This window comes from Lissotriton vulgaris, chromosome 1_1 (genome assembly GCF_964263255.1).
Source record: "Lissotriton vulgaris chromosome 1_1, aLisVul1.2, whole genome shotgun sequence".
NCBI lineage: Eukaryota > Metazoa > Chordata > Amphibia > Caudata > Salamandridae > Lissotriton > Lissotriton vulgaris.
Genome location: NC_141685.1, coordinates 371,207,133 through 371,225,666, shown reverse-complemented (window position 1 = coordinate 371,225,666; position 18,534 = coordinate 371,207,133). Strand labels below are relative to the sequence as shown.

Here is an 18,534-nt window from a genome sequence, read left to right as displayed (position 1 = left end):
CATTAAGAAAATTAATAACATTCAGAAATCCTTGACCTCAAACTTCTTCAAATTAAATCCAGAAAGATCAGAATTTCTTATTATCCAAGAACACTAACCAAAATTCATAACAGACTCCATTAAAGAACTACAAATAGAAATGTTGCCCTCACTGTCCGAAGAAGGTAAATCTTTTGGTTTTTGAATCATTTGAACTTTCACTATGCAAACACATATTAAATGCACTGCAGAATCAGCCAGGGCATCACTGCGTTTGACTTCTGTGATGTAATACAACCTTATGTTATATCCAAGATACATTTTGAAAAAAAACTTTTCTTTTTTCAAGCTCCTAAACTTTTTTTTGCACCCTTAAAAGCTCAACTAGACTCAGTTGAAAGATTGATAACTGATTCACAAAGGTAAGACCACATATCCTCAGAGGCGAGACTCTAATTCAGTCTTACATGTCTTGCGTTGAAGGCCCTCAGACATCAACGGCCAACATATATCTGTTCTCCTCTAGATATTTTCAGAGGGTCCAAAAGTCTCAGAAAAAATGAGACGTTTTTCCACAAATGTTATGTTATGTTAAAATTATTTATAAAGCGCACATACACCGATTGGTTTCTTGGTGCTAGCTATAGGAGTGACCAGAGTCCTGGGCGGTTAACAAGATATCCGGATAAACAACAATGTTTGAGGTTCTCAGGAGATCTGCACAGGATCTAATGTCAGGGGGCAGGGCATTCCAAAAGCGAGGAGCCAGTGCAGTGAATCTGCTGCAACCTAACCTCTTTGATTTATAGTACGGGGTGACGAGCAGGTTTGTGTGGGCTTATCGCAGATTGCGGGTAGGTGTGTATCTCTGAATGATAATGGAGATGAATGCATTTTCTCCAGTAGAGTATGCCAATACAATTGATTGGGATGCATTCTGAGGTCTTTTAGTGAAAGGAGGGGTTCCCTTTTCAAGGAAATGTAGTTTATAAAGAGCAGTTTTTATCTGCCTGTGTGAAAATGCGTATAGAGATGGTGTATATTCAGCAATCTGGTCTTTCCAAGTGGTCACTTTGGGTTCAATGGTGCCCATTAGCAAACAACTTGCTCAACACAAGTAAATGCTGTTGTTTGAGCTATGGCACATTCAAAGATTCAAAATTCCACAGGGCCTTTTGTTTTGCGTGTTCTCACCACAAAAAAAAAATCCTGGAAATGGTACAATAAGATAATGGACATTGTACCTTTATTCATCAATAGTTATCAACTGATCTAAATCTCTGTTGCAGGACTGGGAAGAAATAGAACATATTACTGACCCTGATGCCAAACAGCCTGATGACTGGGATGCAGAAATGGATGGTGAATGGGAACCACCAATGATCACCAACCCTAAATATAAGGTAACAATGTTTAAATAACTTCTCTGAAAAAAAGCGCTTGGAATTGTCAATACATTAATTTCCTCAAATTCATAGTTTATGTGAAGCCTTTTCTTGTCAGTCTCAATTTCATGACATTGGTACTTGAATAAAGAGAGCACTTTAGGCAGTTGAGGCATTTTCATGAAGTATGTATGCTGGTGCACAAAGTCTCACAAGTAGGGACGACTTTACCGCTACTGTCCCCTGGTGCAATAATCATTTTGGCCCCCTCACCCCATGACCACCTCTTCAGATTCTCTCACTATCACCAGGCTAAAGGGCACCTCATCTCTCCAATCATACATTATTGCTAAAGACAGCGCCCCCGCTCCCCCATAAGGTCAGCACCCAGTGCAGCAGCACTGGTCGCACAGCCCTAAAGCCGGCCCTGCTCACCAGTTATACTGTGTCATCATGTACACCCAGACCCTCTTTTCGATTACAGAAGGAGAATTTGCACCCCTTCTAGTATAGTAATATTAGGCGCACCATTCATGTGTTTTACTGGAACCCCACTGGCTTTAGGTGGAACAAATTCTAATGAACTCAAATATAAAAAAGGCAGTAGTGGCCGGCACGGCTCGTGGGTGGAAGGTGGGCACTGGGGGAGGGGTCGTCACACTGTGGGGGGAATAATAATTAAAAACCTACCTTTCTGCCGGGTCCTGCGTTTCTCTGCTCCTGCTCCTCTGACAGGAACAAGAAGCAGGCAGCCAGGCTCCTTCCCTTATGCCAATCATTACGCTGCATACGCATTGTGATTGGTCTGGAGCGCGCTCAGCCAGGAGCTAGAGAGGTGGGCATGTTCTTCATGCAGGCTGCAATGCAGCCTGCATGGAGTAGGGCAAAGTGTGCATGACTGGTTTGGGTGGCCCGAGAGGATTGACCAAACAGTCTTTGCGCACTCAGGAGTGGGCAAACCACTCCTCCTCTGCCCTGCTCAGAGAGCAAAGCAACCCCGCCCGCAAAGCAACAATAAAATGGTAATAACTAAAAGTTATTTCCATTTTATGTTTTGGCTTTTTGTACTGCTGCGAGAAAGCAGTGGGACGACGGCCCCTGGAAGAAGGACTATGATAAGCAATTACTGCTTGATCTTTTAGTGTACATCACTTTTCTCCACTGCCTGCATCAGAGCGCACGTTAGGATCCAACGCATAGTGGTTTTATTAATATACCCTAGCTATGGGTAGAAGGCATTGGCGAAATGCATAAACAATCAGATCAAAGTGTTCTTTAGTCAGTAATTGGTTCCCCCGTGTGTGAGCTCTCTCGTGTTTCACCAAAGGCATGAGTGTTGCTGTGCTGTAAATGTGTCTTGGCCAAATAGCTTAACCAGTGCACACCCAACTGGATTGTGACCCCACCAGTAAGTGTGTTGGTGTCTTTATGTGAAGCAGCATATATGTATTTCGCTGTAGCACAACATTCATGAGCCAATTCTCACAAATGTTTGTACACCGTTATGAGATGATGGCTAATTTATATATATGTGTTTTTTAAATTTATTTAGGGAATATGGAAACCTAGAAAAATTGATAACCCGAACTTCAAAGGTGAATGGGTTCAACCAGAGATTGACAATCCTGAATATATCCCAGATGATAAAATCTATAAATATGACAACATTGGTGTAATTGGGCTCGACCTTTGGCAGGTATGTGTTATAGAAGCCTCTTTGCAAATGTCAATTGCTCACTGATATTGAAAAACTTGACCTTAATCTTTCAACCATGGAAAAGATTAAAAAAAAAATATCTGTAATTATGGAGAGAAGGGGTGTGGAAGTGAATCTGAAAAAACACACACTGTGAGGCCCATGCATACAGTTTGCTATATGTCTGCCACCTCTTTGTAGTTAGATTAGTGTTCCTAATTCTATGGCTAGCAGATCCCCAAGCCAGTGGTCGAGGTGTTTCATAAATGTTTGGAGCACTGGCACATGTGTGTGGAAATATTATGTTGCCTTCATAGGTTCCGTTGCTGTTGTAATGTGTGAGTGAAGGAACGGTAAAGATGAAGATATAGGTTTGAAGGCCAGGTGAACATGGCAACCACTTTGTTATTCAAGCCAACGGTCATAACCGTTATAATTTCTTCTTCTCTGTCAGGAGATATCTTCTATTTGCTTACCTGGAGCTGTGGCATTTCACTTTTTTTTGTCAAACAATAAAATGTGAAACTGTCCTTCCATCTGTACTTTTATTTTTACAACATTTTGAGTTTCTGTCACATAATATTGTGCTTTCCTCTTTGTGGTTCTCCCATGGTGCTTAGAATCGAACTAATTTTATAAAGCACAGTTTTTGAGTTTTGCATCTCTTTTTTTGCTTTTTCTCTGCCATTGATTGTCTGTTAGAGGGCTAACTACGCAGAAAATAAAGGTTCAAAAGATAAATTTTACTGTTTTACTTCTGCCACGATCAGTCCATAAGGAAATACAAATTCGAATGAAAAAATGACTTTAAGGAACTAGGCAGTGATTGACAGGACAGTGCAGTAAAATGTATTCGCAGACAACCTAGATTGACAAAATCCCAAAACTATGTCCATCCCCGTCCTTCCCCGTGGATGAAACTACAATCTGTATGGTAACAGGTATACAGGGCCATATGCTAAGGGTCTGCTTGAAGAGAGGGACTGGATGATGGCCGGGACAGGAGAGAGTATTGTTGCTGCTAGTAGATTATTTACTGTAACCCATGCCCCACCGTCGAGGCCAGACAATCATCTCCACCCTCCCGTACCCATCCGGCTATGTTGGCTGATGGAGTCTGCATGACCAGTGTACTCGCCAGTTTCTTTAACCCAGGAGGTAGGGGTTCCCGACTGTATGAAAGCGTGGCCTGTAATCTGTCAAATAGTAGCCCTCATGTCTCCAGGTCCTGATCGGCATTCTCATCCGTATGAACTATGCGTAGGTGTCTCTCTTCCACCACTCCTCATTCCAGCACGTTTGCTTTCCAACTAGAGGGGGAGGGGGCGCCCAGTGAGACCAATGGATTGCAATGCAGCCCCTAGCCAGCACCAATCTCAAGCCTGCAAACTTATGTTGCATCTTGGCCCTAACTTTGGGGGTCGGTAAAACCCCGAGTTGACAATGTTTGATTGTCGCCTCAATCCTGGGTCCCGTGACCTCCCAGAGCATCTGCAAAATTCCCAACCAGAAAGAATGGAGATGTAGGCAGTCCCAAGTCAAGTGTGTGAATGCCGCCGGCTCAAAGAAGCATTCCATGCAAATGCAGCACACTGAACTGTGCCAGTCTGTCGGGGGTCAAGTATGTACGGTGTAAATAATGAAATTGTATAAGTTTAAAGCATGCATTACTAGCCACCTCCCTAACCTTTGCAATTGCACGCTTCCATTCACCCTCCGTGAGAGGGATCGGCAGCTCAGCTGACCATCTGTCCAGAAGACTGGAAATGTCAATAGGACCGGTTAGCCTTGAGTGCCCCGAAGAGGTGGAAGATCAGTCCCCTGAAGGAGCCTGGGTCAAGGAATACCAACAAAGTGTTAGATTCCATTGGTTCCTCGGGTAAGGGTATCCAGAGTTCGTGTGCGGTGCGGGAAATTTTAGCATATTTTAAAAAGTGTCCCGCTCGGACTTTTAAGCATTCCTGTGCATTGGTGTAGGAAATAAAAGTTACATTGAGGTACAGATCTCCTGCCATGAGACGACCCCAGGAAACCACTCCATCAGGTTCATCAGTGACTGAATATTGTGGAAACTATGAAGCTATTGTAAGGGCAGTGTTCATGCGTATGGAGCCGTCCTTAGCACCAAGGAGACAGCTCCCTCCCAAGCCCATGCAACCTGCTGAACCACAAATGGGTAATCCTGGACCCCTTCATAAGACATTCTGGCAGACTATTCTCCAATCCCCAGTCTGCTAGGAGCTCTTTCTCTATATGAGGCCCCTCCGCACACCACTGGGCCAAGTATTGGCGGAGAGCGGCAAGATAGTAAAGACGCAGGCCAGGGAGGCCCAGACCACCCAGCTCTTTGTCCAGCTTAAAAATCTCCAGTTTACCTCTGCTACACTTCCCAGCCCATACCAGAATGACAATAAGGCTATTTAGGGTCTCAAACATGGACCTGGGAATAGTGCAGAAGGAATTCTGGAGGATGTAAAGACAGCATGGCAGAAGGACGATTGAAGCTAATGCCACACGACCCATATTAGAGAGGGGGAGGTGATTCCAGAAGTTGATAGAGGACCGTAAATCAGCAGGGAATGCTTCCATATTCAGTGCGTATTTGTCGTTTGAGTGTGCCACTTGGATTCCAAGGTACCGGAAATGGCCACATTCCCATCGGAACTCAGTCAGGGGGAGGTCTGCTACTTCCTTTCCAGCCAAAGCTGCAAGTGGAAACATAGCCGATTTCTGATTGTTACCCTTCAGTCCTGAGACCTCACCAAATTCCACCAAGATGTCTAGTAGAGCAGGTAGTGCCCTCTCTGGATGTGTTATATAAAGCAAGGCATCATTCGCGTACAGAGACACGACGTGAACCCTGCCACTCACAACAACCCCCCAGCAAGACATGTCCTGTCGGAGTGGGATCGCCAAAGGTTCCATTTCCAGGACAAACAAAAAGTGACAGCAGACAACCCTGTCCCATGCCACGATGAATGGGGAAAGGTTCCAAAATCTCACCACCGTTGTCAGATCCTGGCAGTCGGGAGACTGTACAGTAGTCGCACCCAGGAAATAAATTCCTTGCAGAGGCCCATTTGTGCCAAAACCTCTCACAGATAGTTCCACCTTAGAGTATCAAAAGCCTTTTTGATGTCTAAGGCTAGGGCTACAACGCTGACTTCCATGGTCTCCGTGGCATGCAGGACATGGAACAGTCTATGCAGGTTCGTGTGCGTACCACGACCTGGCATAAACCACATTGGTCTGTGTGGACCAGATGCATCACTACTCTGCTCAAATGGAGTGCTAGTACAAGTATTTTGGTATTGACGCCCAACATAATGGCTGGTAAGAGCCTAGTACACACAGGTTACTACCTGGTTTAAGGAGCATAACAATTTGGGCTTCCCTTGTCGACGGCGGTAGCGACCCCGACCGCCCAGGGTCTCCAAAAGGCGCTGGGGTAGGAGGTCTGCGTAGGACTGGAAATACTCCACCGGCAGACCATCAGGACCAGGAGATTTACAGTGAGCCATGTTGGTCACCGCTTTAGTCGGGTCTTCGAGGCGGATTTTTCCACGAGACCTTCGCGCTGGCCGTCAGTGAGGCTGGGGTGAGTCAAGTCATCCAGGAAACCCACCAAGATGTTTTGGGCTCTGTTAACCTCTTCCCTATATACCGACGATATGGTGAGCATACATGTAAATGTAAATGTAAATGTATGTATACTTGTAAAGCGCACTATCACCTTTCAGGCATCCTGGCGCTGTATACCGCTGTGGAACCCTTCCTGGCTTTCCCTGTGAGATGCCCCCTAGTGGGCACCCCCAAGGTGAAGCCAGGCATCCCAGCGCTTTCGGGGCCATTGTGGAGATTAAGCAAGCTACTGCCCAGAGTTGCAGAGTGAGACCCATGATTAGAGTAGGCACCAAGGCGAGAATTACCGAGTCCGTGGACATTGAGCCCAAGACCCTGCCGCGTCGGGAATTGAACCCTTGTCCCGGGTCAGACCTATGCATCAGGGTCTGCCGCTTCTAACCAGTGAGCCACACTTCTCCACATGAGGGTCTTGATGCCTTGTTGTGTGGATACGTAGCTACCATCAATTTGCCAGGGCATAAGAATAATCGAGGGGTGGGGTTCGCGCTCAAGAAGCATGCCTGCAAACGTCTGGACTTGTCCCACTATCGCTGTAGCAGTTGGTGGTATTCACGTGAACCAGGCAGTCCAGCCTGTCCCATATTTCGCCCACCCTTTGCTAACCATAAAGGATTGTCTCATCCTGGGCTTCGTCTGTGGGTTCTATTCCCTGCATAGTGGTCAGGACATCCCGTGCCCTCAATAAGTCCCTCTCCAATTGTCATCTCAATCCACCCACCCTACAGCAGCATCCCCCACTGGTTACCACCTTCAAAGCTTCCCTTTCTGTCCCTCTGCATGCCGTGGACCCCCAATTGTCATCAAAGCAGGCTGTTGTCACTCCCCTCCGTTCTCCCCAGAACCTGTCATCTTTTAGGGCCTCTAGACGTAAACTCCACAAAGGGACACGCTGGAGTGCACCTCACGGTCCCCACTCCAGGAGTACTGGTGCAGGGTCGGAGAGGTATCTTCCCAACACTTGTATGTGCATTGCTATCACAGCTGCCTCTCCTGAGAGCATGGAATGGGCCAATCTTCTGTAAACTGTATGTGCAGGCTGTAACAGGTGTAACCCCCTTGGTCCGGGTGCATCGAGTGCCGCACGTCCAAATAACCCATCCTGTCCGTGACCCCTCTGAGTGCGGCCGATATGTTCGGTTTAGAGGGGAACTGGGGGGATGTCTGTCCATGGAGCTGTCCAAAACACAATAAAAATCCACAGCCCATACCACGGGGTCCCCACATAGGGCAGCAGAAGCGTCTCCATAAGCAGATAGAAAGTGCCATCATTAACATTTGGGGCATAAACATTCAGGAGACAGATTTCCTTACCACCAAGCTCTGCATGGACCAGAACATACAGCCCCTCCACATCAACCCTGCTGCCAAGTATTCTGAATGGCATCCGAGGGGCCACCCAAACAACCACTCCCTGGGCATTAGTGGAGTATGTCGCAGAAAACATCTGACCACTCCATTTTTTTTGAAGTCTGGAAACCTCTGAGTCAGTTAAGTGTGTTTTCCTGCAGCATAGCTATATAAATGCTGTGTCTACGAAGACAAGAGGGTACCTGTATCTCTATACAAAGGAGTTAAGGCCCCAAACATACCATGTTACAATTTTTCATAAAAGTAATCTATAGTCTTTCATCTTCATGTCACAAATGCCCCGCCAATGCTGTCAGCGAAAATATACCTTAGGATAACACATCCCCCCAACCCTTGGGTAGACACCACAATAACAAATCGTGCCTCCCGTTCATATGTCCTACTCCCAACTGTAAACTAATACCTAAAAGAAAACAGGTTATAAAATCAGTCTCTAACCACAGAAAATCGATTCACAGACTAAATCACCAGTAACTCACACACCTAACAATCACACAGCAAGCAACCCAAAAATCGGGACTGTGCTGGGTCGAGGAGTGGCCCCAGCACAGCACCAGAGGTGTGTCGCTTAAGTCCACCTTCCCCCTCAGCCATGCAGGCGTGCAACACTCAGTCAGGTCTCACTCACGCATGGTCACAGTATCAGAGGGGGGAGCCCCCCTATGCAGCCGTTCCGTGCCTCTCCCACAGCAATTTGTGTGCTACTGAGCGCTCCCAGTACACACACTCTGCACACATCCTCAAACCATTCAGCATCCAGCTCTTTGGGCAAGCTGCGCAGCCACTCCGGTGCCACTCAAGACGGTGCAGATGTCTACCAAAAAATATCCAGCAAGTCAGGGCACCGCATCCTGCGGGGTGTCCTTTACAACTTCTCCAGTGCTAGAGTCAGAATTTGAAGTAGTACCACTTCCACTTGAGCCCCGGCTTCCTCCCGCTCAACCTGCAATTGTGCCTGGTCAATGTGAGGCAGTCGACTGTATTCATGGTCGGTACTACCGTACTCCAAATCCAAAGATCGTGTCACACCACAACCCTCTGGGAGGAGCGGTAGGATTGATATTTTGATTTCCTTGCCACTTCTATCTAAGAGAGCGCTGTGAATCCAGGGACTGAGCAGTCGCCCTCATCGATGCCAGGGGCCGCCCCTCACTCCGTACCTTTGGCCACACCACCTTGGGGGTAGGGAAAATATTGGTTGTGACCGTCATGTATGACTTTCAGTGTGGCTGGATAGAGCAACATATATGTGCTTGTCTAGGGCCGGATCTTCCACCCACGGAGCTCCCAGAGAATACATTTAAGGTCTCTAAATTGAGGATTTTTGCAATAAGCAAACAGGGAGCAGCACCAACTGGGGGGGGGGGGGGGAGCTAGGTTCAGCGCCCTGTGTGGGCGCTCAGTCATGAACAAGAAAGACAGTTGAGGGTATTTTCCCTCAGTTCCCTCAGGAAAACCAATAAACCGCAGATTACATCTGCAGGAGCGACCTTCCGCATCTTCGGCCCTGCGCTACAGAACCGCTGTTTTCACAGAAAGGTCAGACAGTGTGTTTTTCAATGTCGAGATCTCTGACTACAACTCCGTAACTTTCTGCTCCGTGGCCAAGGATCGCGCCGCTACCGCCCAGAGATCCACCCTTAACAGGCTCATATCAAGGGACACAGCTTCAATCTTAGCCTGTACAGCTGTCTCAAAAAGATACTTACACTTTTAGAAAAATAATCTCTTGAAAGAAATTAGCAGCTGTCTCGATGGCAGGAAGGATTGGGCTCCGCAGGGGTCCGGGTGTGTTGGATCTATAATTGGAGGGGGGTCACGTAGCAGTTCCATCCGCTGCGGTGCACCCTGGGCCATGCACTGGTCCTTTTTTGTCTGTTGAGCCCCTCTCTGCAGCCTACCCTTACTCATTGTTCCGTGTGTGATTTCCCACTGCTCCTCCAAGCCAAATATGTAAGGTTCCTCACCCTGAAACAGGAGCTGTGCACCCCGCTTCAGACACCTCCCAAAGCCCGCAAACAGATTCCCCCTGTGGCAGTCCACTGTGTCCAAGAGGTGTGCCTCCGAGGGGGAACAGGTGGGATCCATCTGGCAGGACTGAACAGCTCGAAAGCCGGCAAGCTGTTTTACTCCCTTAGATGATTGCTCAGCCAGGCAACCACCATGGAAGCAAGTGGAAACCCACTGCCTGTGTCGCGGTCAAGCCTAGCTCAAGCTAGCCAACTAGAGGCAGGGCAGGTCTCGACTGCACAAACATATGACCGTGCCAACCCGGTTCCCCCACGTCTCCTGAGGCAAAAGATTAGAGCCTGTAATGACAATGCAGTCATTACATCACACTACCTTTACATAGAAGCCATTACATCGCAACATCCTTTACATCGCATGTCATTACAACGCAGCCATTACATTGCATGTCACTACAACTGATGTCATTACAATGCATGGCACTACAACGGAGGCATTACATCGCAAGTCATTACAACGCAAACCATTACAACGCATAGTACCCTTACACTATCCGACACTTACCCTACTGTTACACTCACTGGAGTTAGAATAGTATTTTTTGCCCCTACACTATCCAACACTTACCCTACTGTTGCACTCACTGGAGTTAGAATAGTAATTATTACCCCTATACTGTCCAACACTTCCCTTAAATGCTATGTAATGGTATGCATTGTAAAGGTATGTGTTGTAAAGGTATAATGCGATGTAATGGAATGCATTGTAAAGGTGGTTTCTGAAAATGTGATGTAATGGCATGCTTTGTAAAAGAATGCGTTGTAGGGATGTTGCGATGTAAAAACTGCGTTGTAAAGGATGCATTGTAGGGGACCCGCTGAAAGGAAAGGGGGACTCGCTGCCCACTGCTTTTTTTTTTCCTGGCCTAAACACCCTGGCAGGAGCATAAGCATAGGGCTATGAACTATTCCCAGTCAAAAGCACACCCCACATCAGCCTGTGGGGCCACCATCCACCCTGGTGGGACCACAAGTCCCAATGTGCAACAGAAGGCAACACCATCTCCGCCCACATTGCCACAGCTGCCACAGGTGAGGGGGAGGAGCTACCTCCTCTCTACAAAGAGCAGCCTCACTCACCGCGGCACGGGACGTGCTGAAAGGAAAGGGTGACTTGCTGCCCACTGCTTCTTGTTTTCCCGGCATAAACACCCTGGTGGGAACATAAGCCCTGGGCTACGAACTATTGCCAGCCAAAAGCACACCCCACAGCAGCCTTTGGGGCCACCATCCACCCTGGTGGGACCACAAGTCCCAGGGTGAAACAGGAGGCAACACCTTCTCCGCCCCCATTGCCACAGCTGCCACAGGTGAGGGGGAGGAGCTACCACTGCTCTACAAAGAGCAGCCTCACTCACCACGGCGACGGACGCACGTGGGCCACTTGCCCGTCATTGCCAGGAAGAGGCAGGGCAGGGCCACCCCCCTTGGCATTTAGAATGTAGCTGATTCCACCTGGTAAGACTCTCTACACAGACTTTTACACTCTGTTGATGACTTATTCCAGACTGATATTTTGCTGTATGGCGGTGACCATTTGATTCTTATTTGTTTGCAGCAATTGGTGGCATCACTTTAACCGTAGGAGGAGGATTTTTGTCATCTCCCAACAGAAAAGTCGTTATGTTATGTTCTGTATGGGGCATTAGTGGAGCCGTTCTGTTTTTTTATCTTTCTTTTTTTTGGGGGGGTGACTATTGTTTTATTGACTCTCACTTTTAATTACCATGACTTGGCGTTGGAATATGATTTAGCTGATTTGTTTGCACCTTCCTCCTGTTCTATTTTTTATCTTTTTATCAAGGTTTGTTTAGAGGGGGAGTAACCACTCCAGTCTCTAGTGACTTGATCATGGGAAAGCTTGCTTCCCATGATCAAGTCACTAAAGCCCTCATTTCTCCACTCTTAACTCAAACTTCAATAGACAGGATGCTCCAGAGGGCTATAGGTGTGGTAACAACTGAAATTGAGTTGACGGAGCGTCGGCTGTCCTTAACTCCGGATATTTCTTGGACGGTGCCTGAGTCACTTCCCCCCAAGCTGTAACATCTGGATCTACACCTAGCTTAATGGAATCTATGATAGGACCAATAGAGTCTCTTCCACCCTGACCTCATGCACTCCCATTGAACTTAGCATAAGGTGATGGTGGAATCTCTACTAGGTCATCTAGAAATAGAGGTGGTAAAGTAGGTGATGGGGTGGTGAAGTCAGTAAATGTTGGAAATGATAAGGGTGGTACAACTAATAGATCACCTAAAAATGGGGATCGCAAAACATGTCATGGGGCAGGTGCCAAGAGAAAGAGAATACCTAAGCTTACTCCTAATAGAGAGGAACCTCCTCCTAGGAGAGCGATTAAAAATTCCACTAACCACGAAACGGCTCTAGATTGTCCTATCTGGGTAAGGAAGATGATAGTGGACTTAGAGGCACAATTGAGAGTAATTGTTAAGGAGGAACTGGACCACCTATTAAACCTCCTGGGTACTGGCCACTTAAGCGGCCCCAGTAGTCAGGCAACCTGCATCGTTAGTACCACCTCTGCTATAGGGACAAGGGTTGATTGTAGTTCCCAGACGGACAACGTAAGGCACCCCGTTCCGGGCAATTTGGGTCCTTTAGAGGCGGCACACACTAATGGGCTAAGAATTGTTGGTGGAGCTGCTAGTGGGGTGTGGAACTCCAATCCAGAGTCAGTTGAGTCCCAAATGGGGCACCCAGAAGTTTTAGGTATTCAATTGGCCCAAGAGAGGAGGGCTAGAACTGGACTAGAGAGCGCCCCTAATACGAATGAGTCTCTTAATCTTGTTTTGAATAAGGAGACTATAACTAGAAGCAGACTTGCCCATTTAGAGTGTGGGGCGGTACGGGTTAGGGTGGACCATGTAGTGGTAGAAGGTAGTGGATAGGGATCACCAATACAACCAACCATTAATTTGCCCCCTGCTTCACTTCCTTATGTTGTCATATTGACTGGTGTGCCTGAGCTTAAATAGGACAGAAGGAAACCCAGTTTGATCTCAGGAACAAGTGCCTTTTTTGGTTGGTTAGGCACAAGCAGTTTTCCTACAACAGGGCAGGAGAAATAATAATAGTCCGTAGAGTGGGTTGGGTGGGTAAGGACCCCAAATCCATTCAAGGGGACTGTATAGTCATCAATTTTTTTTTTTCAAAACCAAGTTTATTGAGCATAGGAGTATCAAGAATGTGGCATCTCCACACACCAAGATCACCACAACAACATCAATGCATCTATGACATATATAAGAAAGGATGAAGTAAATACAAAATAAGCTCAGTTTAGAAATGCCCCAGCAGCCTACTCTAACCCCCAACTACACCTCCCCCCCGTACCAACACTCCCCCCCAACCCCTCCACCACACGTGTACAAAAAGGCAACAGAAAAGGAAAAATACAAAGAATAAGCAGGTATAGCGCCACCAGGGCTTTGTCGCTGCAGGCCAGAAGTGTCACTGTGTTCAAATGTCCTCCTGCAGCCCAGCGCCTCAAAGATCGGCTTCTCCAGGCCCATGAAATAGTCTAACCCAGCCTTCCATGCAGACAGGGGGGGGGCCCTCACAGACTTCCATGCCCGAGCCAGGTCTCGTTTGGCCACCACCAGCCCCAGGAGCAACAGGTGACGCTTATATATGTTGCCCCCAACCCCTTCCATAATATGCAACAGGCCCAGCCGGTGGGTACGAGGAAGATCCCAACCCAGGACCTCAGCCAGGCAACTCCACACGCCCCTCCAGAATCCAGTCAGGTGACCACACGACCACACCGTATGCATTAGGGAGCCAGGCATCGCCCCACAACGCAGGCATTCCGGGGACGCAATCAAGCCAGCCTTCCACAGACGTTCACGCGTATAATAAGCACGGTGCAAGTATTTGAATTGAATCAGGCGGAGCCGGACCGCAATGGCGGTGCCGCGCGGGGACTCCAGCGCCTCCCTCCAATCGTCCTCGTCCAGGGCGCCCACGTCCACCTCCCACGCTTCCCGAAGGGAGCGGAGAGTGGAGGAGCAGTGGATAACAAGCGTCTGATAAATCCTAGAGACCTTCCTGTCTCCCAGGTCTCCCATAAACACTTTTGCCTCAATCGGGCTGAACTCCGGTAGGGAGTCGAGGCCGGTAATGCTCGAGGCGAGGGCATGCCACAGCTGGAGGTAGCGGAAGAATTGGGACTGAGGCATCTGGAACTCCGCGCAGAGTTCCTCGAAGGACTTGAGAGTGGTGCCTGACACGACCTGGCCCAGTTGTGTGATTCCAATGGCCTCCCAGCCCTCAAACCCGGCCAGGGCCGCCAGTTCCGGAAGCAGGCCATTGTGCCATAGTGGCGTTTCAGCTGTTAATTTGCCCCACCAACCCATGCGGCGTAGGGATTGCCGCCACACCGCAAATACTACTTTAGTGACCGACGGCAGGCCACGGCGTATGCGAGCCGAATAAAGAATGGTGTGAAGCGTGCGATCACCCATGAGCAGTCGCTCCAGGGCATAGGCCGGATCACCCCTGTCCCCATACCACCATTCATTAAGGACAAGTAGGTGAGACGCTTGGTAATAGGAGAGGAGGTCCGAGGTGGCCAAGCCACCACAGTACGTGGACAGAAAGCACGTCTTCAAGGCCACCCTGGCTGCACCACCATCCCACAGGAAGCGGCCCAGCACGGAATTAACCTGACGGAACCATTCCATTCCAATGGGGTGTGGGAAGTTTTGGAGTTGGTATAGAAGCCTCGGCAGTGCCACCATCTTGAAGATGGCCGACCTCCCAAAAATGGTGAGCGGCATTCTGGACCAAGTTTTAACATCAGTCTGGACCCGTTCCCACACCGGCAAGACACCACGTGCCCAGGCCACGGCCCGCGAGTCCGAAAGAAAAACGCCCAGATATTTCAGGCCATCCGCCGCCACACGCAACTCGGCGGCCCATGGGTCGGCGACCTCTCCGCCACCCAAAATCCACAGGGTCGATTTGTTCAGATTAAGATGGAGACCAGAGACCTCGCCAAACACCCGCATGATCTCTAAAACCCGGGGGCCCGAGCGCCGCAGATCAGTGAGGAATAGAAGGACATCATCTGCATATAGGGCAATCCTATCCGTCAGGTCATCGTTCCAGACAAAGCCACGCAGCTGGGCATCTGTCCGTATCCGCGACGCCAGGGGTTCCATGGCTAGGGCAAACAGGTCGGGGGATAGCGGGCAACCCTGTCGAGTACCGCGACCGATACGGAAGCGCCGGCCACGCGGACCGAGGCCGTGACATTAGTGTAGAGGAGACGGATATATGACAGGAAGACAGGCCCCAGGTTAAGGCGGGTTAACAAGGTGAACAGATATGTCCAACTCACCGAATCAAAGGCGCGGTCCATGTCCGCCAGAAGGAGTGCCGCTTGTTCATCTCTAGTACCCATGGCGTCTACCGCCGCCTGCGCCCGTCGGATATTATGCCGGGTGGCCCTGTGCGGCATGAATCCGGCCTGGTCGGGGTGGACCAGGTCAGCAATGTGAGGCAAAAGGCGGTTCGCCAAGGCCTTCGCCAAGATCTTGGCCTCGATGTTGAGAAGGGAAATCGGCCTGTAGGAGTCGTGCCGGTCCGGCGCCCTGCCCGGCTTCAAGAAGACCACTATTTCGGCATGACGCCAGTCCGGTGGCAACTCACCCTGAGCACGTGCCGCCTCTAAGGAGCTGCGAAAGTGGGGTCCCAGCTGGACGTGAAACTTTATATAAAATTCACTAGGATAGCCGCTCGGGCCGGGCGCCTTGCCAGTATTTAATTGACCAAGGGCCTCCCCGAGTTCTTCGGACGTAAGCGGGGCTTCCAAGGCGGTTCTGGTCTCGTCAGGGATTGCCTGCGGGAGCAGGTCATCTAGGTACGACGCGATCTCGTCCGCCATCAAAAGATCTCGAGGAGCGTATTGCGCCTCGTAATAACGGGCGAAGCTAGCCGCCAGCAAATCTGGATCGGTCATGACCGAGCCGTCGTCCGCAGTAAGGCCCGGCAACACTAGGGGCTGGAAAGTCGCCTGGCATAGCCTATGAAGCATGGTGCAGGACTTGTCGCCCCACTGGTATACCCTGCTGCGCGTGGCGAGCCACGCCTGCCGGGCCTCCTCGTACAGGACTGAGGCATACATCTGTTGGGCCTGCAGGAGCTGTCTCACGACCCCCTCATCACCACGGAGCCGACCAGCTGCTCCAGGTCCTCAACACGAGCCGCGGAGGCCACAATGGCCTCCCGATGTTTTCGCCGAGCTGCCACACACCAAGCTATATCAACGCCCCGGAGTGTAGGCTTCAGCGCTTCCCATACAACCAGCGCGTCCACATCCCCCACCAAATTCTCGCGCCAGAAGTGGTCAATCGCCTCGCGTAAATGGCTCACATACTCAGGCCGTTGCAGCTGCCAGGAGGACATACGCCAGCGAAAAGGTTGTCGTTTCGAAGGGAGGGTCACGGTAGCCAGGACAGGGGAGTGATCCGAGAGGCCTCTGGGGAGTATCGCGGCATCTCGGACGCGACTCAGGCAGGCACCCGGCACAAACAGATAATCTATTCTCGAGAAGGACCCATGCACCGCCGACACATACGTGAACGCACGCACCGCAGGGTGGAAATGCCGCCATACATCAATCCAGCCTAAACCACTCACAGTCGCACGCAACCTGGTGGGAGCAGCCGCGGGGGGGGGGGTCAGACACAACGGGTACTCGTCTCAGGCGATCCAGGCCCACATCCATAACCTCGTTCCAATCGCCCCCCACCATGGTCAGCACCTCCGGAATCTCGTCCCACAGCGCGAACAGCCGCTCAGACAAAGCCCACTGCAGTGGGGGAGGGGCGTACACACTACTTAAAAACCACTGGCTCAGAACCCAGCAGGCCCTTGATAAAGACATACCGGCCCTGAGGATCAATCCATTGTTTCTCATGTACATAAGCCACCCTACGGTGCACTAAGATGGCCACCCCCCGCGACCCCCTCGTGAAGCCCGCATGATAAACCTGTTGATATCCAAACCTCTGGAGGCTAAGGGCCTTAGAGCCAAGCATGTGAGTCTCCTGGAGCAGGAGCACGTCCACCATCTCGTATAGTCATCAAATTTAACAACACTTCGACTGTACATACTTTAGTAGCCCAGTGGGATGGTCCCTTTGCATCAAACACTGGGATCAAAGCCTATTCTTTGGACTTTTTTACCCTGACTGCCAATCCCGGACCCCAAACAACAGGACCCCAGTAAATTGGCCCCAAGTGCATCCAATTGTACGTCCTTCCCCTAGACCTCTTTTATATTACATCCCAGTTGGTAATAGATTTGGGGTACTTGAGGAGGTTGATTGACTCGGGTCGACTGTTCCCCACGTTCCTGGACATGGTTCCAGGTGGATGGTTGGGGAACATGGGGACTGTACTAGTGGGCAGAAGAGCCAGACCAACAATGGTTGAGGTGGGGAGGAGAAAGAGGTCTCCCAATTAGAAATTCAGTGGGTAGATATAGTCCATTTTTGGAGCTGTGAGCTGGTACTTAACCCATCAGTCCCTTATCGTTCTGACTACTTAACTTTCATTCTTGGCAGGTTTGATGCCCCAGGGAGTAAACCTGGAACTGAAATCTTGGCCATGTCGGCCCCAGCAAATCATAATCTTAACAATAGTAATCCTCTGCGCAGCAACTCATACTCTGCCCAAAGGTTGAAGGTCCTATCAAGGAACATTGCCAGAATTAAAAATAAGCTTCATTCCCCTGATTGGGAGCAATTTTGGGGTGAATTGTAGGTGTCTATGTCTCAGGAAACCTGGGCAAGAGAAGATGTTGTGAGAATGGGGTATGCAACTTATAATGTGATGGCCTCCTCAGGGAGAAGAGGTAGGCCATCTGGGGGATTGTCTACCTGGGTTGCTACCCATTTAAATTGCACTGTTGAACAGCTGGACACTCTGTCCAATGATATTCAGTGGACGTTACTCACGTTCTCCCCGAATAATAGAGTTGCTTTTATCATCATCTTCTCTCGCCCGGTAAGTATTACCCAGGAATCCCCCACCATAGACGCACTAAACTCATTTATAAATGCAGCCCCCCTGAATTTAAAGTTGGTTATAGGGGGAGATTTTAACTGACAATTTGAGCCTCTTGCTGCTTTCACTGATATTTCCTTTAGTAATGAGGATAGCTTGTGGTTAATTCCTGCCCCCCAGATCGCCCTGTTAAGGCTTGGACCATACTGGTACTCCAGATTAATGCGGTTCTCCTAGCACACTCTTTGAGAGCATGCAATGGTCGTACCAAGTCGGATCAGCCAGGGAAGTTAACTTTTAATAGAACAGGATAAACCTCCCTCTCGGACTACATTCTAGTGGAGACAAAGTTATGGCAGTGGGATGTTGACTTTGCTGTCATACCGAGACATCATTG

General features: G+C 49.4%; 1 protein-coding gene across 1 annotated transcript in view; it reads left to right on the top strand.

Moving 5' to 3' along the window:
* The window catches only part of LOC147747197 (calreticulin-like), a 166,136-nt gene that overhangs the window by 113,895 nt on the left and 33,707 nt on the right, over window positions 1-18,534 (top strand). Inside the window, exons 6-7 of the mRNA XM_086952424.1 lie at window positions 1,269-1,382; window positions 2,917-3,060. Coding sequence (XP_086808550.1) covers window positions 1,269-1,382; window positions 2,917-3,060 — 258 coding nt within the window. The remainder of the gene's footprint in view (window positions 1-1,268; window positions 1,383-2,916; window positions 3,061-18,534) is intronic.